Here is a 25,263-nt window from a genome sequence, read left to right as displayed (position 1 = left end):
ATTTATAATTTCAAATTACGTACAATTTTATATACATACATAAAATTGTATATGATCTGTTACACATTTATACATATATATACTTTGCTCAAGACCAATTCCCACAATACCCATTCCCTGCCAGTATTCTTTCTGGCTCCCTGGCACAGTTCTGTTTTTAACAACTCATAGATGTTGCCCCATTTAGGACCCCGACTTCCTGTGGCACAGCCACATGAGTCCGTGTGCTGGCTAAGCACTGAGATGGGCAGAAAGTGGAGTCTGATGGTAGCTGGGGAAGGGTAATCACGGACGTTGCATTGTTCTCCTCCCTAGAGTTACTTTTTGCTTCCCACTGTGATTGATGGAGTGGTGCTGCCAAAGGCACCAGAAGAGATCCTGGCCGAGAAGAACTTCAACACTGCCCTACATGGTGGGCATCACCAAGAAAGACTTTGGCTGGACGACACCTATGGTGAGAACATATAGGACTCTTAGTGATACACATAGAGCTTCAGTCCACACACCCCACCTCTTTGTCCTATGTGCTCTCTCTGGTCACAGTCTCCAACCAGACCGGAGAAACTGTCACCAATGTCATACTTCCATGGGAAGATTCTCCAGCATGGCCCAACTGCCCTCTGGGAACTACATCCCTGGAAATCCCTTTCTGTAGATGCTGTTCTTCCTTAAGGAGTCTGAAATTCCCAGGATGGGAGGGTCTGTGGATAGGACAGTGGTGCAGATGGAGTGATAAGGGGCATCTAGGGAGCAGAAGGAGTTAGAGTTTGGAAGAATCCGATTTGGCACTGCAGCTTCCACATTGGACCTGAACCAATGGGTTGTGTAAATTTTCCATGGCTACTCTCGGTACTTCATTGTTGAGATCCATAAAAATCACTTCAGACTGAATTAAAGTTGCTTCTGGAAGGTAAGAAGGACGAATGTCTTTCCTCTGTCAGAGAAAAACTCTGACACTGACTAAACCAGTATGATGTATCTAATTTCATAGCTTTTGCAGTGAGTTCAGATTTGGGATGTATAGAGATTTCAAGGCTGAGGGAGCCCTGAGATGCTGTGATTAAGTAATGAGTCAGTGTCTCCAGTGGCTGAATTTAATTCATCCTCTCATCCCAGGAACAAGTTTGCATCTTCTCATGATAGGGCACAAAGATGTGAGCTGAAGTTTGGACCTCACCAAAGTGAGTTCTTCACTCTACATGGTGACCAAATTGTAATCGGGGGTTATCGCCTCAAATGTTCACATTTGCAAAAGGTTAAAGTGTTGCAAGAAAATTTTCCCTCAAGTACTTGGGAAAATAATGTTGAGGAAAGTGTATCTTACAGCTCAGATAAAGGAAGGGTGATCACAAGACAGGGCTCAGGGGCCGCTGGGTCCATTACTAAGTTCAGACAAGAGGTAGAGTAACTTCAGTTGAGTTTTCTGAGCTTGACCAGGTGGGCACTGAAGAGAGACGACTGTCATTCTAGGGCCCTGGGATGACCTTCAGCTGCTGGAGGCCGTACTGGAATAGAGTCAAGTTTCTCAGTACAGACATTTGCACAGGGATAGACACACAGAACCTTCTGCAGGTCTACCTGCAAAAGGAGTGCACAGGTCATCAATGAAATTCAGCCATATGGTAGACTGGACTCTGGCTTCTATAGACACCGGAGATGTAGGTCAGGGCTTGTATCCTCCCTGTATTTCTAACACTGTCCTAACCTAAATACCACTCATTCTCTGAAGAATTAGTGTGTGTTTGTATTATGTAAACTATATATACTATAGATTTCTATCTATAATATCTAATATATGCAATATATCTGGTATGTGTATTCTCTTGTACTGCATATATTTCTAGATATGATCTCAATTTTTCATAGGTTATTTCTTCAAACATGAAATTCTACACCTAATAAGGCCTGTTAAAGGAACTTCCTTCTGTATTGGTTTGGTTACTCAACCCATTTGTTTCTTCCTGTTAATTCCACACCATTCAGAAATGTTAATCATTGTGTTTAACAGTTGATAGGCTTTCCACTTTCCGAAGATGAAATGGACGAGAAGAGGATCGCTTCTCTTCTTTGGCAGTCTTACCCGATCCTTGTAAGTGAACTGTGGGACTCAGCTGAGAAGCAAAGAAGTGGGGGTGCTTGCGTCCAAACACACACTAACTCCGTGGCTAAAAGTACTCATATCTGTGTTTCAGCCCGCGTTTTCTAGTTTGCATACTTTAGTATAATTCAAAAAACTCATGTGTTGCTTGTTGCTTAAAAATTCCACTATTTCCAGGATATATTGTTGAGTAAAAGATTCCTTTGGAAAGCTGGCAAAACATAGAAGCTATATTCAGCAAAACCCAGTTATCTAGGGCTTAGAGACCCAAGACTTCTGTAGGTAATTTTTGGGAGGCAAAGCAGAGAGGTTGGCACAACAATATTTACAAACTTAGAGTGCTTTGCCCTTCTGACACATAGGCCCCTACAATTTGTAGGTTCCTGAATGGTCTCAGCTCTGATAAAGAAAAGGTTACTGACCAGCAAATCTCATGAGCCAAGTTTTTTTTTTTTCATTCCCTTTTCTGATCTTTCTGTTCCTTTTAGAACATTTCTGAGAGTCTGATTCCAGCTGTCATTGAGAAGTATATATCAGGGACAGACAACCCAATCAGAAAGAAAGACCTTCTCCAGGACTTAATGGGAGATGTGTTATTTGGTGCCCCATCTGTGATTGTGTCCTGTGGCCACAGAGGTGAGTCTCCGTCTCACGTGTTGCTTGGGAGAAGGATACAGGCTCACCACCTAGGCCTCCAACTCACCCACCTCTTGAAAGAGTCAGATATGAAATCTGCTGAGTACCAGGCCTCAAAAGCAGGTTCCCTATGTCCTGCAATCTTTAGTTTTACTTCTGCCAGTAGGAGCCTATGAGAAAGTTGGTCACAGGCAGTTTCGTCTAGAAGATAGTCCCACAGAACACTGTAGAGAGGTGAGGTGATACTTAGAAGGGATAGGAGCCAACCTAGTGAGCTGCCTAGCATGTGACCACCTTAGATACACACATCTTAGTGTTTTTCTTAAGACTTTTCTCTCCCAGCAGCTATAGAGCCGTATGTATCCACCACTCATTGGGTAAGCGCTCTCTCACAGGGATTGTGAGGTCTATCATGCCTTTATCTGCTGCAAATATGAGCACAATTGTTTCTAGTGGCCAGAAAATGGTTCAGGCAAGTCTTGTTGATGTTTTATGAGCATATCAGGTTGGCCTGCCCATATATAGGCAATTAGTAAGAAGGTATAATTGTTACTCCTCACTACATAACAGAAAAATATGGCATATCAAACTCAAGGGGAGGAGGCTTTACTAAAGTTTGGAGCCCCACATTGTTTAGCCTGTGATGTTGGGAGAGTTGGATCAGCTCGCATCATGGGGGCATGTGAGTATTGAAGCTGTGTGGAACAGCAACAGGCATAGTCTCGTGTCATTGTTGAGTATGGCCCCAGTGACCTACTTCCTACCAACAGGCCATGCCTTCCCAGCCAATAGTGTGTTAGAGATTGAATGCAACACTAGATAACAACATTAGCCATAGTGACCTAATTGTCTAACACTCCCACAAATACACAAGTGTGATTTGCAAGTTTTCTAAGTGTTTCTTAATGTAACTAAGTTGCTGGGACCAACTATCAAAGGTACCAATTACATCTGCCAAAACTGTTCCTTTTGGGAGGCTAAGATGATTTCCCAGCATTCCTTTCTGAAGTTTCAGTTACCTGTGAGAAACTGTAGGCATGAAGAAAGAATGGAGAATAGAACACAATGACATATTTTGAAAGAGAGAAACTTTCTTTCATTTCTTAAATTGCAAATTGATAAATTTCACCTGCCAACTATGGTGCACACATTTTCTGCTTGATTATGCCATGCCTAATAAATATATCAGCTGATTAAAATGCACATTTCTTCAAATACTTAACATTTTCTACAGTGAGAAGACTTGAAATTTTCTCTCAGCTATTTTTAAATTTATGATTTTATTGTTCATGTATATGACGCTGTGGGTTGGGAAATTAATAAGATAAAGAATTCCTTCCTGAATGATATTTTTAATCTTCTTTTTTTCTTCATCTTCCTCATTCATTGAACTCCAACCTCTTTACGGCAAGTTTCTTCAGTATGTTTACTAGTAAATCTAGATTCTCCAATGAGCAGCAACACACATAATTTATCTTTCTATGTTCAGCTATTTAACATGGCATGATGCTCCCTGACTCACCCCACACTGTAAAAGTAACAGTTTCCTTCTTAACGTTAAAGGGCACTCCATTGCAGTGCTATTTAGTTCATATGGTCTTTGAATAGACACATGTCACATAGTAGGATCAGAAAGAGCTTTCTCTTCCAACGGTTCCCTTTGCATCCTGCCATTGGTTTCTTTCTGTGAAGAATTGTTTGATTTACTATTCATGGTGTTGGTGTTCTGTCTAAGCAACTGTTTTCTGTGGTCAGAATTATTGGTTTTCCTTCATGATATCTACTTATGATTTGGGGGCTTTTGAACTTATATTTGTCTTCTCTCCATTTTAGTCTCAAGAATGTAGAAATCTGATTTTCTCAACAAATTGACTGAAGAGACTGCTTTATCTTATTTTATATTCTTGATTCCTTTGTAAAACAGCAGCCAGTACCTGCCTGTGTTCGGGTCTTTGTTATATCCCATTGTTCAATGTATGCACACGGGTAAAGCAACTACCACACTAGCTGCCACACCGTTTAGTAACTGTGGATACAGAACAGAGTAAAGTCAGGTCGTGTCATAGCTCCAGCTTTGTTCTGAGTGCTGACGATCATCTTGGTGACAAACTTTTTTAGGTAATTTTTCTTTCTATAAGGACAAATGGTATTGGAATTTGAGGACATATTTAATCAAATCAATAGATCACTCTGAGTACAATGGATATTTTTAAACCGATCCTTTCACTCCATGATCAGGATCCATGATCCTTGTTTTTATTTGTGTGTTCATTTTCTTTAAGGTACGAGCTAGTTTTCAGCATTCAGTGGTAGTACCACCTGGATTAAATTTAGGTTTATATTTCCACTGCCATCATTGTGTAGGTTTCTCAAGGCATCTGTGGAGTGTTCCAGATGTCTGTTACTGGTACACAGGAGTCCAGCTGGCTGACTGACAATCCTTCAGGTCAGGGAAGCCAGAGCATTAAGAGAGCATTAAGCATCCAACAACTGCTAAGGATGGGGTAAAATGGTCCCACCAATCCCCATCTTTGCAATTTGAAAATTAACATCAGAAAGAGTGCATACAAAGGAGCTAAACAGAATGTGCCCTCAGCAGGGGCAGCAATCTTAAAGATTTAACTATTTGTCACTTTTGCAGTGGTCCAGGGAATACTGGGTCCCCTTAACTGCCTCTGTTCCTTCTCGGCTCTCCTATTCTTGTGCATATACTTGTTCACGGTACTTTCTTATGACAGGCTCTATAGCTGTGGTGTCTGTTATAGTGTTTCTTCTTTAGTTTCTGGTTGTGAGTCTTTAAATTGACTTAAATTGATAAAAATTCTTTTGTACTAGAAGGCTCAATTTAGGGTGTTTTTACTTTCTTTTTTTCTGAGGGAAAAAACCTCAGTTTTGTTAACCTTTCTTATTTTTTAAATTCTCAAACTTCTGACTTTATCTTTACGATTTCTTTTCTTCTTTAAGTTTTCTGAGAACTTTGGTATTTAATCTTAGGTTGTTTGAAACTTTTACTCTCTTAATGAAGGTGTTTATTGCTATAAGCTTCCCTTATAGTTGCCCTCACTTTAACACAAAAGTGTTGGCAGGCTGCACTGTTTTCCTAATTAAATTGTCCACTTTTCATACATGTATATAATGTATTCTGATCTCTCTCACTCCCTGCCCTTTTATCTCCTTCTGACTCCTACCATTCCCCACCTTAGCTAAATCCATTTCTTTTCTGTTTTGCTTTGTGAGCCACTGAGTTTAACCGGAGTCACCTGTGTGAGCATGGGTATGGAACTACCCAGTGGAGCCTGGTGGACTCACCTGAGGATAAACTTCAGATGGTAATGGCTCCCTCTCGTCAGGAATCCATCAGTAGTCAGTGGTCCACCAGGGAGGAGTAAAGGCCTCATGAAACTCTTTCCTTCCAGGATCAGGTATCCTCTGGAGTGCTAGGGCAGGCAAGTGCAGCTGCTGTGTAACTGTGAGTTCACAATTACAATGGTTGTGTCATGCCCAGAAGACAGGATTTCACAGCCATTCTCCCTGTATCCGGGCTCTTGAGTTCTTTCTGTCACTTCTTATACTGTATTCCCGAACCATAGAGGGAAAGGCACTTTATTCCCATTTGTTCCAATGGATCATCGATTTAATTTCTTCTTTGGGATATCTGTGCTAAGGAGCAATTTTCTTATTCCTTTAATTTGAAATTTTCACAATTATTCTTGTAGTTGATTTTTTAATTTATTTTTAGTGTGTAAGATTAGGTACTTGGTACAATTTCAGTCTTCTCAAATTAAATGATTTTGTTGTTCTTTTTTTGTGCGACACAGGCAGTCTATGCTAAAGAATGTTCTGTGAGTGTTTTGGAAGAATTGCATTCTGTCTGCATTGGATAGGATATTCTTGTCATAGTTTGCCTCTATTATTGTGATTCTAATACCATGACCAAAAGCCCTTGGGAGGTGATTTCATCTTACATTTCCACATCATAGTCTTTTTTTTTTTTTTTTTTTTTTGGTTTTAGAAACATGGTTTCCCTGTAGCTTTGGTGCCTGTCCTGGAACTCCCTCTGTAGAACAGGGTGGCCTCAAAGTCATGGAGGTCCACCTGACTCTGCCTCTTCATTGCTGGGATTAAAGGCACACGCCGCCACCAGTTGACTCATAGTTCATTATTCAAAGAAATCAGGGCAGAAACTCAAGTAGAAACCTGAGGCAGAAACCGAAGCAGAGACCATAGTGGGGTACTGTTTGCTTTCAATAGCTTGTTCAATTCTTTATTGCCAGCCGAAGTGACTATAGTTTGTGTCAAGTTGAAAGACCCTTAGCCTGCCCATGTCTGTATATTTCTGCTTAATCTCTTTGTCACAATATGTTAGCAAGTCCAATGTTGCTTATGAGTTTTCTTCCTGAATGATCTGTCCATTATTGTAAATATGTGTATTGCAGACCCCTTAATGTTGTGGCATTCTTTGCATCCTGTCTCTCCCTTCATAGCCTCCACTATTTATTTTTTGTATATATTTAGGATCCCAGATGTTGGGTCTGTATTTGCCATTGCTAGGTTCTATGGGTGATTTGACACTGTCATCAACATGATGTCTTTATCTGTTTCTTCTGAGATAAGGTCTCACACTGTAGCACAGAATGGACTAGAAATGACTGTATATCTCTGACAGGTCTCAGATTCACAGCAATTCTCCTGTCTCAGCTCCCAGAGTTCTGTGAGTATGGTTATGAGCTACCAGGTCCAGCTCATTTTTTTTTTTTATCTCAGACTGTGTGTTCTAATACAACCATTGCATCCATTCCTCTTATTTAGTTTTCCTTTCAAATTGTATCCATTTTTATTCTTTCTCTCCAACCCTCATTTCATTTAAGGTAACCTGTTGGTAAGGCATGTTTAAAAATCCATTCAATCCTTCTCCTTTAGCTCGGAATTTATATTAAATATAATTTTGGTCCTTAAAGACTCACTAGTGCTCTTTGGTGGTTCCATTATGGTTGTTTTACAATTCTGCTGTTCTGAAGGAGTGTGCCTTTGGTTTTTTTTTTCTTTTTCTATTTTGGGGCTATGGCTCTACTGAAGACTTCTGTTTTGTGTCTACTATAAATTCTACATCTACCATTGTACTTTTACAGATAATTTCTTTCTTTCTGTACATTACCACGTACCCATGCCACCACGTCAATGTGAAGGTCAGACCACTCTTAGTTCTCTTGTTCCATCGTAGAAACCCTAGGAATTAGACTCAGGAATCCAGCTGTGAGTCATCTCACTGACCCCTAGTCTAATTCTAATAGCACACAGTAAGCTGGTAAAAGTGTAACTTTGATAACATGTAAGGTTTTATGGCCATGTGATCCTACTTGGTCCCTGTCTCTTCTGATAACATTGTTACTTTATGAATCTACCCCTTCATGAACACACATTTTATGCCTTTTATGTAAAAAATTATATCATTGGATGACAGTTTATTTTAACTCTAGTTGAGGAGTAATCTCAGCTATAATTATTAGCACAACTTTCTGTTGACTCCTTGCACCACACAGGATAAACCTGTGCCCATATCTTCACCACAGTCCTAGCATGTGCCGCATACTGACTGTCACGTCTTATGTTCGGCATGCTTTCCTAGTTTCGATTTAAAGACCTCTTTTTAGCCATTACTGTAAGGCAGGACCAGAAGTGGCAAGGCCCATAGCTTCTCTCAGCATGGAAAACTGCTATTTCTCCCTTCATTTTAAAGACTCCTTTCCTAAATGCAGGGCTCCAGGCTAGCCATTCATTTCCTTCAGCACACTGGTAGTCAACCATGCTTCAGTGGACAGCCACACAGCTAAGAACATTTGGGAATCACAAATTGGATTTGACTGGTTTATAAAAATGCGGACATTGGGTGGATAGGAAGGGTGGGTCTAGGAGGACTCAGAATAGGAAGTGAATATGAAAAAATGTTGCATAATTTTTTGGAGAACTTATAAAAATAAAGACAAAAGTATTTGTTTCAAACAAAAAGTTACAAAAGTACCTCATGCTATATGCTGTCTAAAATATGTTCTCATTCAAAAAGTCCTCTGCATATTTGCAGCCTGGGTCCCCTTTCTAAAATGAATGCGCAACTAAGATCAGGTTTAGCTGTCTTTCAGGGAGTTCTACTTGACCTTGGAGAACTGTTTCCTAAGGGGATGGCAGAGTCACAGGATTGCCTAAAGCTATGGTGACAGCGTTGTGAGTTAATTAAAGTAGTCCCCAACCTGTGTTGTGAAGACATGTGTTGTCACCATCACTTCTTGTGAAGGACATTTCATGGCATAAAGTAATGAGATGTAGCCAGGTGGTAAAGGCACATGCCTTTAATCTCAGCACTCAGGAGGCAGAGGCCAACAGCCTGGTCTACAAGAGCTAGTTCCAGGACGGGCTCTGAAGCTCCAGAGAAACCCTGTGTCAAAAGATAACAAAATAGTATTTAATGTAATATACACAAAATTATCTCAAATACATTTATGAAGTATATGGATGATAAAACAGAATTACAAATTATAAAGGTGTATATGTGTATATGTATTTATAATTATAAAATATATATGTGTGTGCATATATAATATATGACTTGTAATAGAGTAGAAATGTTTTCAGGTAAATTTATACTTTTTTTTAACATTTTGAATTTCCCTACTTTATCTAATGTGTGGGTATCTGTTCTGATATTAAACCATTGTCTTGAAGCTCCCAGGCTGGAGGTTTATGGGCTCATACACGAGGAGCAAAGATTGGTGGCTCCATTGATCCTAAAAGCAAAATAGTGACATCTTGACCCTTGAACAGGTCTTCTTTGTGGGTAAGAGAGGAGTCAGTGGAGAGGAGGAAAGAGTTTGGAGGAAACACAAGTTTGATTGCACAGGCACTTCAATTTTACCTCCACTTAAAGGCCGTGGGCCTAGGGGAAAACCAAATACCACTGTTCTGCTAAAGGAACGTAGCAATAAAATGACCCTTGATGACATTCTGCTGTACTCAGAGATAAGCGCCTTCCCTAGCCATCACCAGAGACGCTCTCTCCTGCAGTACATGGGAGCAAATACAGAGAGCACAACAGACGATATGCAGCGAGTGAGAGCCCCTGGAACACGCAGCCCTAAATGGGATGTCTCCATCAAATTCCTCATCTCAAGGATCAGAGAAAACTGTTACAGAGGAGGCAGAAAGACCATAAGAGCCAGAAGGGATGGAGGACGCCAAGGAAACAAGGCCTGCAGGACACAACAGCCTTGATGCACATGTGAACTCACGGAGACTGTGGTAGCACAGGGGCTACACAGGCCTTAGTCAGACGGGATTCCAGTGTTGAGAGAGGATGTGGATACAGTCACGCTTCTCTAGCCCATGAGCTGTCTCTAATTCATAACCACCCTATAAAAAAACTGAAGTTTCTCCAAAAGAGTCTCACTGGATATACAATCAAATCTTAAGAGCAGTCCCATGGCCTGCTGTAGATGACAAAGACAAAACTAACTCAATGATATTTTTGAGCATATTTTTTCCTGATAATGTTTTGTCTGGATATTTTTGCTGTTTCCAATTTTGTGTTTTTATGGAATTTCTATATGCGTGGAGGGTCTTTGTGTCTGTATGCGTTTCTTGTGCTTTTTCTTTGGCTCTTCTTTTTTCTGGCTCATTTATTTGTACTGTTCGTTTCTGGTTTGTTTGTCTGATTGTTTGCTTTCTAATGAGAGGCAGAAAGAGAGGCTGTACATTTGGCTTGGAGGGGAGCAACAGGGAGGGGTTGGAGGAAGGAAAAATTTCATCAGAATATATAGTCTGAAAAAACTTAAAAAAATGACCTTATCCTTGGGCTACTAATGAAGTTGGAGATAAAACATGAGCCTCCAGTTTTGTGGTTTCATGAAACACAAGAGACAGATCATTCTATCTCAGCATCTTATTTATGTGTCTTCATTTCCTTATGCCTCTGAAGACCTGAGAATCTATTCAAAGCCCAGAGCTAGACTAGATGCAATTATGAGGTTCTAGATCTTATAGGAATCAATACACATGCGTCATGACTGACACTCATCCCATTCAGTCGCTGCATGTGAGGATCCATTCACTGTTCATTCAGTAAGCATCTTCTTCAAATCCTAGGACTACATCAACCAGCTATGTAAACCCAAACAAATCACTGGGACTTCCTAAAGCCATTTCCTATGAAGCCAAAGAGTGATAATAACTGCAGGGCCTAAGACCTTGACACCATCCAGGTGTATATCTGGAAATGTGAACTGTGCATGAATCCATGTCTCCCCAGATGCTGGAGCCCCTACCTACATGTATGAGTTTCAACATGGGCCAAGCTTTGTATCAGAAATGAGACCCAAGACAGTGAAAGGAGACCATGGTGATGATCTCTTCTCTGTATGGGGAGCCCCCTTTTTAAAAGGTAAAGTCTGTTTCCTCTTTGTGGCCTTGGTGATCTGAGAACTGGGTTTGGATTTTTTCCTGATGGCCTTGATAAAGTGTCTCCTTTTAAAGTGGTGTTTCTGATGCTCTGTAATGGGGCTCAGCTATAGAACAGTCCCCAGCCTTTCTCCTTTTTTAATACACACAATGGGATTGTGTTAATGTGTCCCCAACCACAGTCATTCTCAGAATCCTGCTGAGACACCAATAAGAGAAATAGAAGACCACTGAATTAGTTGTTGTGGAGAGACACCATTACCACAGAAACTCGTAGAAGGAAAACATTTAATTGCAATGGCCTACTTACAGTAACAGAGGTTCAGTCAGTCCATTATCATCATGACCCAGGCATGGCGGCTGGTGTGCAAGTAGACGTGGTGCTGGAGCTGAGAGTGCTACATCTTCTAGGCAACAGGAAGTCAACCTGCAGTCTCACTGAGGGAAGTTTGAACAAAAGAGACGTAAAAAGACCATCCCCACAATGACACACTTCCTCCACAAGGCCACACCTCCATATAGTGCCATTCCCCTTGGGGACCACTTTTATTCAGACCACCATAGTCACCCACAGGCCCTTTAGGGCAAGAATGCCAGTATTTCATTTTCCTCCCATAAATACTAGAATATGAGTAAGGGAAATATTAGAAAATTTCTAATTTGAATAAGGATTATCATGTTCCTACCTGTCTAGCTATCTAATATATACCATACATTTAAATATATTTAAAGATATGATATTTAAGGAACCTTTTAGAAAAATCTTTAATAATTTACTTTTCAACAATTGTATATAATGTGTGACCTATGGTATGTCCCACATGGCACACCAGTGTCCCAAAGCATCTCCCAGTTATGATATTTTCAGAGTCTATGAAGAGGTATATATGTAAGAGGTTGAGAACAAACCTAAGGGGCAGCAACTCTGGGGGTAAAACTGGGGAAACTGAGTCTTGTTGCCATTGGACTTCGATGGAGATGGACACCAGGCAGGTCAGTATGAAAGAGAAAGGCATAGGGCATCTGAAACATTCCTCTTAACTTTAAATAGAAGGTACACTCACAAAGATCTTCTTAAAAGGCAGATTTTTGGCTTAGTGAGTATTTGATAAAGGTCAAGAGTGCATTTCTCCCCTTCAAATATTAACCAGGCCTGACCCCATTTATCTTCAGGGATTAGGATCATAGGATCGATCGGACACATTCAGCCCGATGTGTTCGTACACAACACTGCATTTATTAAAGGGGCTCAGATTGCACTGCTACTACAGCTCATTAACCACACCTTAAATTAAGTAGGTTAATTTTTTATCTTTTTCCGCACAGATGGTGCCTCAGAGGAGGAGATCAGTCTCAGCAAGATGGTGATGAAATTCTGGGCCAACTTTGCTCGGAATGGGTGAGGCTGGGGGCAATATTGCCAGACCTGAATCCTACCTAAGAGGAAGGAGTAGTTTTCTAGAGTTTGAGTGATCATCCTTCTTACCCTGGGACCAAAGCAGTCCAGTGAGAGCTGGGCTAACCTGCTGTGCAGTTGGATGATTTGTGTACTTCAAGATGAGGTGAGAATGTGAACTTGGGCTCAGAAGGAGAGGTTTCAAGCTTTGTTTCTTGTGCCTATGAGCTCTAGTGTCAGAAGAGAACACCGTGTGGGGATCATATGTAGGGCATAGCACCTTACCTCCTGATGCTTGTGAAGGGGAACAAAAGGCCAGGATCCTAACACTGTCCTTGGGCAAGTCACCCATGATCATCCTCCTCCAGCAAGTCCCTCTTTATTACCTTTCTGTCATGTCCCAATGGCACCATCGGGTGAGGATAAAGGCTTCAATCCACGAGCTTATGGGTAGTATTGAGCTCTAAATTATAACCAGCTCACAATCCTCAGAAGTTCATGTCCATCACAAAACTCATTTCCACAAATTCCTAACTTAATACTTTTAACATTGCTTTGATATCCATGTTCAAAGACTTTCCAGGCTCAGGTAAACCTTTGCTATGAGAAACAACACAAATAAAAAGTAACAAATTTCCAAGATGTAAGGACAATGACCACACATTCCTATTTTAAAGGAAGGAATGGGAAAAATCAAACCAAAAAGCAAGTCCAGAATCTAAGAGAGAAGCATTTAAATCCTAAATCTCCTTTTCAAACATCCAAAAGTCTGTTGACAGACATGGGCTATGAAAAGCTTGGAAATGCATTCTTTTCCTGCAGACTCTGTTTCTTCTCTTGGGTTCTGGGTATAAATGGATAAACTAATACCATATTAATATATGGGTATAAAAACATACCCCCATAGGCTCATATAGTTGAATGCTCAGTCACCATGTGCTTAGATTAGAAGGATTTGGAGGTGTGGTCTTGCTGTAAGAAGAATGTCACTCCTTCAACAAAATCTTTGAGGTTTCAAAAGTCCATGTCAAATGCAGTCTCTCTTTCCGCAGTTCAGGATGTATCTTTTCAGCTACCACTCTGGTGCTGTGCATGCTGACATGCTACTGCCACAATGTAAGGAGGGCACCAGTTAAATGCTTAGTCATCAGGAAGCTGTGACATGAAGAATGGAACCCCAGCACTGTTCAAAGCCTTCGTGATCTGGTTTTCCCAACTATTCCCCACCCTCTATTCCACTAGCTCCCAGATAGTATCAATCTGTAACACAGGAGGATTTACAGAAAATGTAAGATTTAAATCATAACAAGATTTGAGAGATGTGGGGGAGAGAGAAAGAGACAGAGAGAGAGAGAACTGTCCCAGGAGCTAGAGATCTGTCTATCTGTGGAAGGTTATTGGTTTCTTGGCAAACCATAGGACATTCTTGCACATCTCTGAGCACCATAGGGACAGCGTAGCTGATTTGGTGACTTTCTCTTTTTATTCTATTCACAGGAACCCCAATGGGGAAGGGCTGCCCCATTGGCCACAATATGACCAGAAGGAAGGGTACCTGCAGATTGGAGTCCCCACACAGGCAGCTCATGGGCTGAAAGTCAAGGAAGTGGCCTTTTGGACTGAGCTCAGAGCCAAGGAGGCAGCAGAGAGGTCAACCCAGAGGAAGCACATTGAGCTCTGATCAGGAGGCCCAGCCAGATCTGAGAACCTGGAGCCAGCTAAAGAGATATTCCACAGAAGTTGTTTCCAAATAAAAGCATCCTATTTTTGAGGACATAGACACATGTGGGATGCTATATCAACACAATGGAAAAAGACAGAGAGTTGTGTAGCATACTGTACAAATATAATAAGGAGAAACATTTGATTTTATGTTCTCAAATTTTAAGATTACAAAACCATTCCCTTGAAAACGAAACGTGAGTCTTTGGCTCAAGATGAATCTATGGGCCTTAGAGAGGGAAGTATGGAGAGAGATCCAACACCAAAAGATGTGACCTCTGCAAGGTGTGGATAAATGATTGACTGCCCTACTGTCTAAAGGAAACAGGTGCACTGTGGGAGACGTGAATTTCTCTGGTGCCACTTTGTCCAGGGTCCACACAAAGACCCACGCATCCCAGACAGGGCAGGAATGACAGAACTGAGAAATGATCCCACCCAAGAGAGCACTTATAAAACAATTTACACACAATTTAAGAATAATTTACACTCCTGTAAGACAGTGTAATAAAATATATACTGCCATTCCAAGATGGTAGATTTGGGTCACATAAAGCAGTAATGGGGATAAAAGAAGACTGAAAGATAGCAGGGCAATCATCAGGCCCTTTATATTCATGCCTACACCCATGGCATATTGCACCAGAAGGACAGAATCTACTCTACGGGCTTTGCTTGTACTTTCTCGAATGGACTGAAAGTGATCCGGTTCTGACTGTGTCCACAGTAGTGAATAGAACGGCTTATCTGGATAAGGGGCTAACAGCTCCGTGCCCCCAGTCAAGCCTCTGAGCACCTGCTATGTGTCAGGCTCGCAGGACAGGGACCACAGAACCAGAGAAGGCCCTGCTGCCAGTTCTGAGACCGCAGCAAACAACAGGTCAGAGCAAATGTTCTAGGAGGGTGAAGAGGGCAGGGAGAACGGTCCGTGCAGGGCATTGGAGGAGTCCGTGGTAAACAAGCATGCACGCAAGGGGCCCCTGAGAAGCGAGAGTTAAATCTTCAGGGATGGACAGCAGTGGACTATGTCTTTAACACATCCGTTATGGAAGTTAAACCGAGCAGAAGAGTTGATTGACACCTGTAGTCCCAGTACTCAGAAAACCGAGGCAGGAGGATTATGGCAAATTCCAGTTCACCGAGAGAGAGAGAGAGAGAGAGAGAGAGAGAGAGAGAGAGAGAGAGAGAGCAAGGAAGAGAGGGAGGAGGAAGAACAGAGGAGAGAGATACATAATTAATTACATGTACAAGAAGACCAACCTTTAGAGACTCAACCCTTCCTTTACGTATCTGTCTTATAAAGCCATAACAGTAGCGGGTAGACTTTTCTGGAACTAGCCAGAGAGTAAATACTTTAGGCTGTGCAGGCCTCAAGTTTTCTGTCACAGTTCCACAATTCGGCTGTTGCCAGACCGACGCAGAATAGGTGAGTGGGTATGACTGTGCCCCACCACACTGCCACTTGGGAAAACGGTATTGGGCTAGGCCAGGTTCCCAGGCAGTGCGCAGAGACTTGGTCTGGACTCTAGCATTTGGAGTGGACATGCTCTGCACTTTTCTGAAGAACACTTCTGTGCCCCTTTCCAGTTCCAGCTGCTGAGCTCTGATAGCTTGCAATGGCCATGGTAAGGAGTCTGCCACAAAACAAGCAGAGGAAACCATCAGGGTTGCTCCCATGTCCCCCACACTCTGCGCTCAGCTTCCCATCCTCCAGGCCTGCAGTCGCTGTCTTCAAGACCTCCCGTAATGCTTCTCTGGGGGAACCTCTGACTTAGCAGGTCTGCCTGCTGTGTCACCCCTCATGACAACCCCTAGCAGCCTTGGTCTTCTGTGGCTAGTGGAGCACAGAGCTGGGAAGCGTTTATTCCACAGGCTGGTGAGACCAACCGGCCACCAAGCAGAGCCCACCACACTGACATACAGTCTTGAGAAGCGGTAGTGTCGAATGATAAAATCCTTGCAGATTTTAGTCGCTCTTTGTAACAAGAGCTCCTTGCTAAGAGAAATCACCCAGTTTCCATAATTTGCAGGTCAGTCTTCAATCACCTCCCGGCTGTAATCAGATCCCAAAAACAACCCCTACCATCAAAACTGAACACTGTAAAGCTGTTCCCCACCATGGCTGGCAGGCCACCGAGACCTGCTGTTCACCAAAGGTGAAGACAGGCATGAAACTGTCCCCAACTGTTGTTCCCCATAACTGGTGGGTTGTTCTTTTGAATGACATCAGAAACAACACGTGGAATTCACACACACTTTGGAGTGTTTCCCAAACAAAACACATAGCATCCTCACAGTGCCTATATTAGTATTTTTCTAAATTTTTTAATCTTTGCTTTTATGTGCATAGGTGTTTGCCTGCATGTATTTCTGTGCACCGATGTGGCCTTCAGAGTCCAGAAAATTCCTCTGGGACTGGAACTTCCAATGGCTGTGAGCCACCATGTGGGTGTAGGGGGTTTGAACTCAGGTCTTGGGGAAGAGCAGCCAGTGCTCTTAACCACTGAACCATCTCTCCTGCCTCATCAGTATTCTTTATTCAAACCTTCTCCCACCTTGCATCTAAACTCAATCTCCTACATCCAACACACACATCCCCTACCTTTCTTCAAAGGCTGAGTCAGCAGCTTTCCCATACTTTTCTACTTCCCCTCTGGAACTTTCACCCACAGCCTATCTTCCACTGGAGCAGAAGGTTCCCAGAAGGGATGATGTGAAGATTGCTTCCCTTAAAAAACTCTGTCCATAAGTGGTTCCTACTTGGCTGCCCAAGAGACAAATACCTCTGAGTCACCTTTGGATATTCCCATGGGCCTACGTCCAGCCGTGAGCACCATGGGAAAACATCCTTGTGCAGACCCGACCTCTAGCCAGGATGGAAAACCCTTACTGACAGTGCGTCCCATCCTTCAGACTGTGTCAGGGAGCCTGGCCAGGGGTCAAGGGTAGGATCGGAGTTCCTCTGGCTAGGTCAGCTTTCCTCAGCAAAGACTGGATCTTCACTTGACTGTTCGTATACACAGGTGGGCAGCGCAATGCCAGTCACATCACTAGGCCCAAATGCAAGAGGAAAATCTCTGAAAGTGTTTGCCAACCTCTGAATTCAGCAGGAAAAAGTAGAGCTGCGGCATGCTGTTACCAGCACGGTCATGTTGTAAGCTGTGGGTTTTCTAAACAGAAACCTTGACATACTACAGCAGCAATAAAACTCAGATCAGTCTAGTGTCCCTTCCTGTAAGCAGTGAGGGGCTTAGTCTCCAAGGAAGCCGGACTTCTCATGCATTTTATTATCTAAAAGAAGCCTGGAGTAAAAATTCAGTTCCTAAAATGTCATGGGATCATTCCCTGGGCATTACAGAGAAGCAGCCACGTCCTTGGCAGTTCTTAGGCCCAGCACGCACCCTGTGAAACACACAGCTCTGGCCACATACCTGCAGGTGAAATAGCAACTTGGGAGGATTAAGCTGTGTTTGGAGGCTTAGAGATGGTGGTGATGAGCCATAGCCAGCACATATCCAGAGTGGGTAGAGGCCATGCCATGACCCAGAGTCAAATGGCGACACCCTAAAACATGCCCTAGACACAATGTGTGCCTGGAAACTTGATGAAGAACCAACTTCTATGTTCGCCCAACCCAAGACCCTTCCCCTAAAGAAATCAAAGAGAAAGAACCATAAAAACTGTGTTTTAATGATACAGAAATGGTACATGGGACATCTCTTTCCATATTAGCACTTCAATTGTCTCGTTTAACAAAATTAAGGCTACATTGGAGCATTCTGACAGAAAGGGACTGTTTTATACAATGTTATTCATGTTTTCATAAACTAAAGAATATTCTTCAGGCAAAAAATTTTTAACAAGATACCAGTAAAGGAAATGGAATACAAAATGTGTTCCTTTGGGTCAGCCTGATAATAGCCACACACCCCTAGGGAGTATCAGGAGATTTTTTTTTTTTTGAGAATTGCAATCTGTCCCTCTTGTGATATTTTTATTTTTTTTTATTTTTTTCTTTATCAGTTTAATTATCTCTAACATTGAAATCATTAGCAATTTGATGTTCTTTAATGTAAGTTCTCTTTGAATCTATAATGTTGAGATTTTAATTATATATCTTTATAATGCAATTTTCCCCCTCCCCCAATTAAGTCCCCCCCAGCCCAAAAAGCAGTCAGGGTTCCCTGTCCTGTGGGAGGTCCAAGGAACCCCCACCTCAGGATATTTTTTTTAATGAATACTTTGAGTATGAGGGCGACTCTCCAGAGTTAACACCCCACAATACAAGGCTATTTCATAATATAAAACCAAAGACAGCTGCGTCTCGTGCATAATCCCTTTAGAATGAATAATTATTGAACATCGACAGTATTGAAAAGCACAAGAGAACTGTGCAGAGGCCTATGGTGCCTGGAAGGACCAGCCCTACATCAACAGCCCTTCTCCCTCAAATCCGTTAGGAAGAAAATGAGGACCAAAATCTGATGACACTAAACTGTCAGCACTGCCAGGACAGTGGCCAGGACCCTGCGGTGCTCTTGAGGATAAAGTAATGCCATTTAAGGCCACCCACCAGCAAGGGTTTATCCCCCGTATTCCCACTATTCATTACTCCTGGCCATCTCTGCCACTCAGCTTGGGCCCAAGAGAAACCCTTTAGGATCTAGAATAAGACAAAGCACAGACCCTCAACAACTGCAGCCAGTCCCCCACCTGACACAACTGACAACAGCTCACACAGGAGCCTAATTCCTTACCAGGAAGTCACACTTTGACATCTTGATAAGAGGGCCAAGGCCCAAAGCCACAGAAATTTGCCTCCACAAGTCCTGCCCTCTGCTGTGATGGGTGGCTCACTGCCTCCTCCGGCCCCTTTCTGCTCACCAGTTTCCACCATTGCATCTTCTCCGCCTATCCCAGCTGCATTAGGGAACTAAACAACCATCTCCCTGGTGAAGCACTGGGAGTGGTGCCGGAATCACCAAGCCCAAGGAGGGCAGTCTTGTTTTTAAACAGAGGTCTCATGACCTATCTACTCTGAGAAGGATATCATTGGTCCATAAGAAGAAATATTTACTTACATCCTCAATGGACTTCAAGATTTTAGACGTCACAATTAAAATTGTATCTTTCCAAAAATATTATATTATCAATGCAATAAACTCAATAAACTTAAAGAAAACAAAACTTAACTTCATTTAAACTAAACTTCATTTAAACTTTTAAAAAACCAACAAAACATGCTTCCTAGAGTGCAAAATGCTTATTAAATACTTCAAGAACATAAAAGTAATTTGTTTAAAAACACAGGAATCCTTTGCTAAAGGGCCATCAACACAAAAGACACCCATTGCCGGCAATGGGTGCCAGCTGGAACAAACATGGTATTAAGCTTTGTGCTTGGCCTCTGCCCCTTTCAGATGACATGTTATTTGTACAAGCTCATGGTTGGACTCTGGTACATGCACATGTACGCATCACAAAGAAGTCTGCGTGCACGGCCTTGAATCTTTCTGGAATCCAAAGAGTGCAGCTCTTCAAGAGACATCTTCAAGTACTCTCCCACTTCGGGGCAGGGTGTCACTTGTGGAATGTTGAAGCCATTCTGACCCCCTAGGGAGAGAGAGAGAGCTCTCATTAGGGCAGCAAATTTCTAAGTCCTCTTGGCAGCCTGTCCCACCAGAACAATTTTACTATCCTAGAATTTAGTGAAGACTGACTCCCAGAATCAAAAACAAAACAAAACAAACAAACAAACAAAACTTTGTTTGACTTTCAGTTTCTAGATTTATGGTCTCCTTTTATTGGCTTCTGAGAGGGCTCAAGCAGAGAAAAGTGAAAAAAAAAAAAAGAAACAACCTGGTAAAAGGACACACACTTAGGAAAAGCTGCAGTCCCGATTTGCAGGCTGCTACTCTAGGCCCCTCAGACTTTTCTGTCCTTCCCAGACACTAGCAGCCTGACTCTTTTCCACAAGAAGCCAATTGTGAGCGCTACTGTTTCCCTATGTTTTAAGAACATACTTGCATACCTCTAGCGCGGCTGATTTAGATACTAATCATCAGAACACACATGTGCTCTGATGATCAGATTTGCTCTCCCAGGTGCGTTCCCAAAAGTCATGCTGCTAATGCTGAGTGAAGCACACACAGGGGTGGTCTGTGCCCTCAGGCATCAGAGATATGCAGAAATGAAGAACTGTTGGTCTACAGCTTGGGCCTCTGGTCAAGAAGCCATCACTCGGTGCCTCTGGTTATTAAACTGTCACACCTGAAGACCTGGGGAACTAGGGCTTGGAAGAAGAGCTGTAGAGTAAATGGGGTATGGGCAGGTACTGTGACAAGTACCTTACTACCAAGACCCCTGTCACTCAAGTGTGTACTAAGTAATGACTAAGCTTCCTAAAAACATCCCAATGAGTAAAGGTTTCTTTCTGAAATAAAATGCATGAGATCAGGAAGACTGAGTTAAATACAAACCATGCAACCTTCACCACCTTTAATGTTAGCTTAGACAATAGAAAAACAGGCATGATTTCCATGACCAAAGGATTTCCACAGAGTTTGGCATTTATGTCCTCAATAAATGGCTACTCTACTGTATATAAAAATGCAAAGAAGAAGAAGGTAAAATCAGCTCTAAATAAATTTTAGGATTTTTTTTCTTTTGAGGTGGGACAAATTGAAACAGGTTCTCACTATGCAATACAAACTGACCTCTGATTCACAATCCTCTACTTCCCAAGTCTGGGATTATGGCTAGGATTCTTTAACAAACCCACGTAAGGACCAAGATGGCACAACATTATCGCTCCTTAGTTTGAGGAGCAGAATTAGTAATACCCTTTGAAGAATAAAGTCCATCACACTGTGGTATCCTTTCAAGAATCTGCTCACAAAATACCCTATTACCACAAACACGTGCTCTCACTAGGAAGCATCTCCCTCCAAAAGACAAGTTTTAAATACCATCTCGATCAGCCATGCTGTCAAAGAAGAGCCAGGCTGAATCATCCTTCCCATACTTCACAAAAGCAACATAGTGGCTCGTTTCTATGCAGAGAACAGCAAATAACTCCATCTTCTGGCAGGGGATGCGGCCGTGTCTCCAGTCCCAGTCAGGCAAGTCTTTGGGAAGTGATACTGGGTGATAGGTATGATTCATTCTTTTCGGATGGAGGTGAACCTAAAATGGACCATGAAGAAAATACAAGTGAGCGAAATGCCATGTTTCAAGGGCAGACTCTAATCACTTTCATTGACCACCACAGCCAAGTTCTACACACACACACACACACACACACACACACACACACACACACACACAGGCAGAAGAGACATGAGCAATAACATTTACTGTGAATGTTTAAAATGCCCTTTGACTCTGACTGGTGCAGTGAGTGTGGATTACCTGAGTGCAGCAGGTCTTACAGAACTGCTTGATCTTCCCTACTATGATGTCGGGGTCTTCATAGCAGTCTCTGCACTCGAACATTGCGAGTCCTCCACAGATGCGACACTCCCTGGGAGCTACGCAAAGAGGGAAGGAAGAAGCCTTTTTAAAAGACATTCTGTCGATAAAAGTAAAAGCTATACTTTGAAAACAAGAATGCTTAGGGGTTGGGGAGAAGAAAGGCCTTGTCCTTTCTGACCCTCTTAAAATTTCATTTGGATTTTTTTTGTATCTGTAGTATTTTTAAGGACTTTTTTTTTCATATAGCCATTTTTGTTAACCTATTCTAGAATTGTTCTTCTGGTCATGAAATGTTCAAAGATATAAAGTAAGTATTGAAGACTAATAGCACATATGATCTTAAGTCAGTGAGTAACAATCACTGCCATTATGAACTTTCAGTAACAATTTTATGTCTGAATATTTATATAAGTATGTGCACCCAGGTACATGTGTATCTCAAGCTTCTCTCATCTAGCCTCTCGATGCTTTCCCTTCCACTATAACTACCACACACTGTTTTCACATAGGTCTATTGTTTAGACATATAATCCAGTTAACCACTTCCCTCTTATTAACATTTCTTGTCTCTAATTTCTTGTCAGATAGTAAATAAATTTGCATTTAAATTATTTATTTTTACCTCTTTTTTTAGAATAAATTCTAGCAGTCAAATTATTGAGTTAGTATGTCTAAGCTCTTCAAATACTGAATTACCTGTCAGAAGTACTATACCCATTACCCATAACTAATGAAAAGTCCAAGCCAACTATTTCTAAAACAAAACAAAACAAAAAACAAAGAAAGGACTATATACTTACTGTCTTCAAGCAAATCCGTTATATTTAATTCTAGAGAAGGGAAAATTTTTTTGAACATTTTGAAGTCTCTTCCAAAACGAGGCATCTGAATAAGCAAGCATGATGGTGCCTAAAAAAAGAAAAAAAAAACACATCGTTTTAGAAACCAAAGTCCTAAGGAGCTGGGGACTTACTCAATATAGTGCTTACTTAGCATGTCCAAAGCCTTAAGTCCTAACCCCTGTACTAACGAGGTTCCCTGTGAAACTGCAATAGTCATAGCTGTCAAACCCAGTAGTGGTTTCAGCAGGGCTGTTGGCCCATGAAGCAGAGCCCACTTGTGAATGTGCAGTGTGGATGCAGAGCAGCAATAAGCTACAGATTTTCCAGACTCCCCCAGAGACGAACATGATAAAACAGACCACGGCATGCACTGCAGAGATCACACATTCTGACAGTCAAAGAGACATTTCTATTGCATTCATTAGCAAACCCATACACAAGAATTTATTGGTATTTTATCTCTTAACAGAGGGAGAAAAAATAACATTACCTTTGACATGTTTAGATACTATGCATGGGAAAAATGACAACTGAAAACATAAACATGTATGCACACATATCTTTGCATTAAGCTACTATAAACTTAAAAATTAGCTTTTGTTCCCCTTGCAACCCAAATCCAAAACATTCCAACTTCAGCTAAGCGGCTATCTTTAAAAAGAACAAAGTTAGAATACCTTCTTTTTTTTAAAAAAAAAAAGTGTCTTCTTAACTATTTCTTCAAACTATTCTTGGTTAAAGCACAGTGACAGTTAGGTGTGGTTCAGTGGGGCATCACTTGGGGTAGTGTGTACAAAAGGCCTGAGTTTAATATCTAGCATTGATTAGAAACAAAATAAAGTAGTAGTACAAGTCCAGTTAGAATCACTAACCTCTGCAAATTTAAGGTTACTGTTGATAAAAGACCATTCTAGTAACTGTTGAACTGTAGGAACACCAATTTTCTCATTTTTTTCCACAAAGATCTGATAGAAGTTGCAGTCTTGGACTTTCTGACCTGCTGATCTAGGAGCACACAGGAAGAAATGCATATAAGCCATCTACCAAATGCCTGAATCGAGTATGTCCAGCTTTAGATTGTCCACACACCAGGTGAAAGACAATGATTCAGAGAGATAATTAAATGTGCTTATGCATAAGATCTCATAAATTATTTCTCCTGCCTTCTTTATAAATTATTCGAAAGTTCTCTTGCCATCACAAGAAAAATGAAGAATAATATTCCAGACAAGAAACACTATATGAACAATAATCAGTTCTTCACCCTCCAAATCTAGAAAGTAGCAGCTACTTTTTTAAAAAAATTAATTTTTATTTTATGTACATTGGTGTTTTACCACGGATGTCAGGTCCCCAGGAACTGAACTTACAGACAGATGTGAGCACTGCTTTTACTGACTAGAGCAAATGCTACAATGCCTCAGTGACGGACTCTTAGACCTTCTAAATCAAACTTCTTTACTTCCTAATATAAAAGCCCTGGGAGGGAGGGAGGGATAATTTTCTAGCAAGTCAAAGCAGGGCAAGGTGTGACTCCCAGGAACCCTAACAACTATCCTCTAGGCTTTCAGCTACCAGCAGCTCTTTAGATGCTCACCCACCATCTTGACAAACACCAGGTAAATGGTCACGGTGAAACATGAGGTGTCCAACATCTCCCTTCCCTTACCAGCTTACTAGTAACCATTAAAACTAACTCTACTGAGGAAATTGTTTTTCATCTTTCAACTTACCGCTTATCTTTTTTAGCCAAGTGTCTGGGTTTAGAATCAGATTATTTAAATGTATGTCTAGATTTCAAGAGTTTTAGAAGAAAAAAACTATCAGCAGTTCTTATCACAAAACTTCTGTAATTCAGGGAGCAGCCTATTGTGATCTTCAGGTGCCCCAAGCAAATTATGTCCTGAATTTACAAAACATAAAATCTGGTAACTAGCTACAGCGCTCTTGAGAACTCAAAGCTAATAAGAACAGATTATAATTCAAGAAACTAGCAGTTATTTTAGAATAACATCTTAATTGGTTGTTGATGACTACAAAAAATCATAGAAAAACTCATAGAAAAAAGTCATAGAAAACATTCATAGTTAAAAATAGCATAGAAGGGAAAACAAAAATAACAGAGGTAAAAAAAAAATCACACCCAGAAAAATCAAGGATGGCCAGGAGGAGGCATGGCAGCTAGTTAATGGAGGAAGAGATACATAGTGTCCTAACACTGTAGCAGAAAACTGGGAGGAACAACAGCCACTCAAAACTCACTTCCAGGTCCAGGCATGGTGGTGCACACTTTTAATCCCAACACTCAGGAGACAGAGGCAGGTGGATCTCTGTAAGTTCGAGGCCAGCCTGATCTACAAAGCAAGTTTCAGGACAGTCACGGCTATATAGAGAAACCTGTCTCAAAAAATCAAACCAAACCTAAAACGAAAAACAAAACAACAAAAATCACTCCTCAAATCATATGCACAGGTGAGTCCTTTTAACCATAAAGAACAAAGTATGTCAGTATAAAAAATGGATACAATTGGAAATAAACATACTAAACAAATTCAACCAGTTCCATAAAGAGAAACAATGTATGTTTTCTCCCATTTATGGCTCCTCGATCTTCTACAGATAGACAAAAAGCATTAATTTGTATATGACAT

At 41.4% G+C, this 25,263-nt stretch overlaps 2 protein-coding genes across 2 annotated transcripts in view; one reads left to right on the top strand and one right to left on the bottom strand.

Moving 5' to 3' along the window:
• The first annotated feature begins 409 nt into the window (after positions 1-409).
• Positions 410-14,442, top strand: LOC142853093 (liver carboxylesterase 1-like). Its single transcript, XM_075978007.1, has 6 exons — positions 410-454; positions 2,009-2,089; positions 2,587-2,734; positions 11,031-11,162; positions 12,506-12,578; positions 14,073-14,442. The coding sequence occupies exons 1-6, from the start codon at positions 410-412 to the stop codon at positions 14,254-14,256; spliced, it is 663 nt and encodes a 220-aa protein (XP_075834122.1). The 3' UTR covers positions 14,257-14,442.
• Positions 14,443-17,995: 3,553 nt separating this feature from the next.
• LOC142853092 (ubiquitin carboxyl-terminal hydrolase CYLD-like) overlaps positions 17,996-25,263 on the bottom strand; it is a 67,244-nt gene continuing 59,976 nt past the window's right edge. The window contains exons 12-16 of the mRNA XM_075978006.1: positions 23,485-23,617; positions 22,571-22,679; positions 21,708-21,826; positions 21,266-21,482; positions 17,996-19,910 (exon numbers count right to left, since the gene is read on the bottom strand). Coding sequence (XP_075834121.1) covers positions 19,726-19,910; positions 21,266-21,482; positions 21,708-21,826; positions 22,571-22,679; positions 23,485-23,617 — 763 coding nt within the window. The 3' untranslated portion in view covers positions 17,996-19,725. The remainder of the gene's footprint in view (positions 19,911-21,265; positions 21,483-21,707; positions 21,827-22,570; positions 22,680-23,484; positions 23,618-25,263) is intronic.

Source organism: Microtus pennsylvanicus, chromosome 6 (assembly GCF_037038515.1).
Source record: "Microtus pennsylvanicus isolate mMicPen1 chromosome 6, mMicPen1.hap1, whole genome shotgun sequence".
In the NCBI taxonomy this organism is placed as follows: domain Eukaryota; kingdom Metazoa; phylum Chordata; class Mammalia; order Rodentia; family Cricetidae; genus Microtus; species Microtus pennsylvanicus.
The sequence above is the reverse complement of the archived record's forward strand: the minus strand, read 5'-3'. Positions and strand labels throughout refer to the sequence as shown.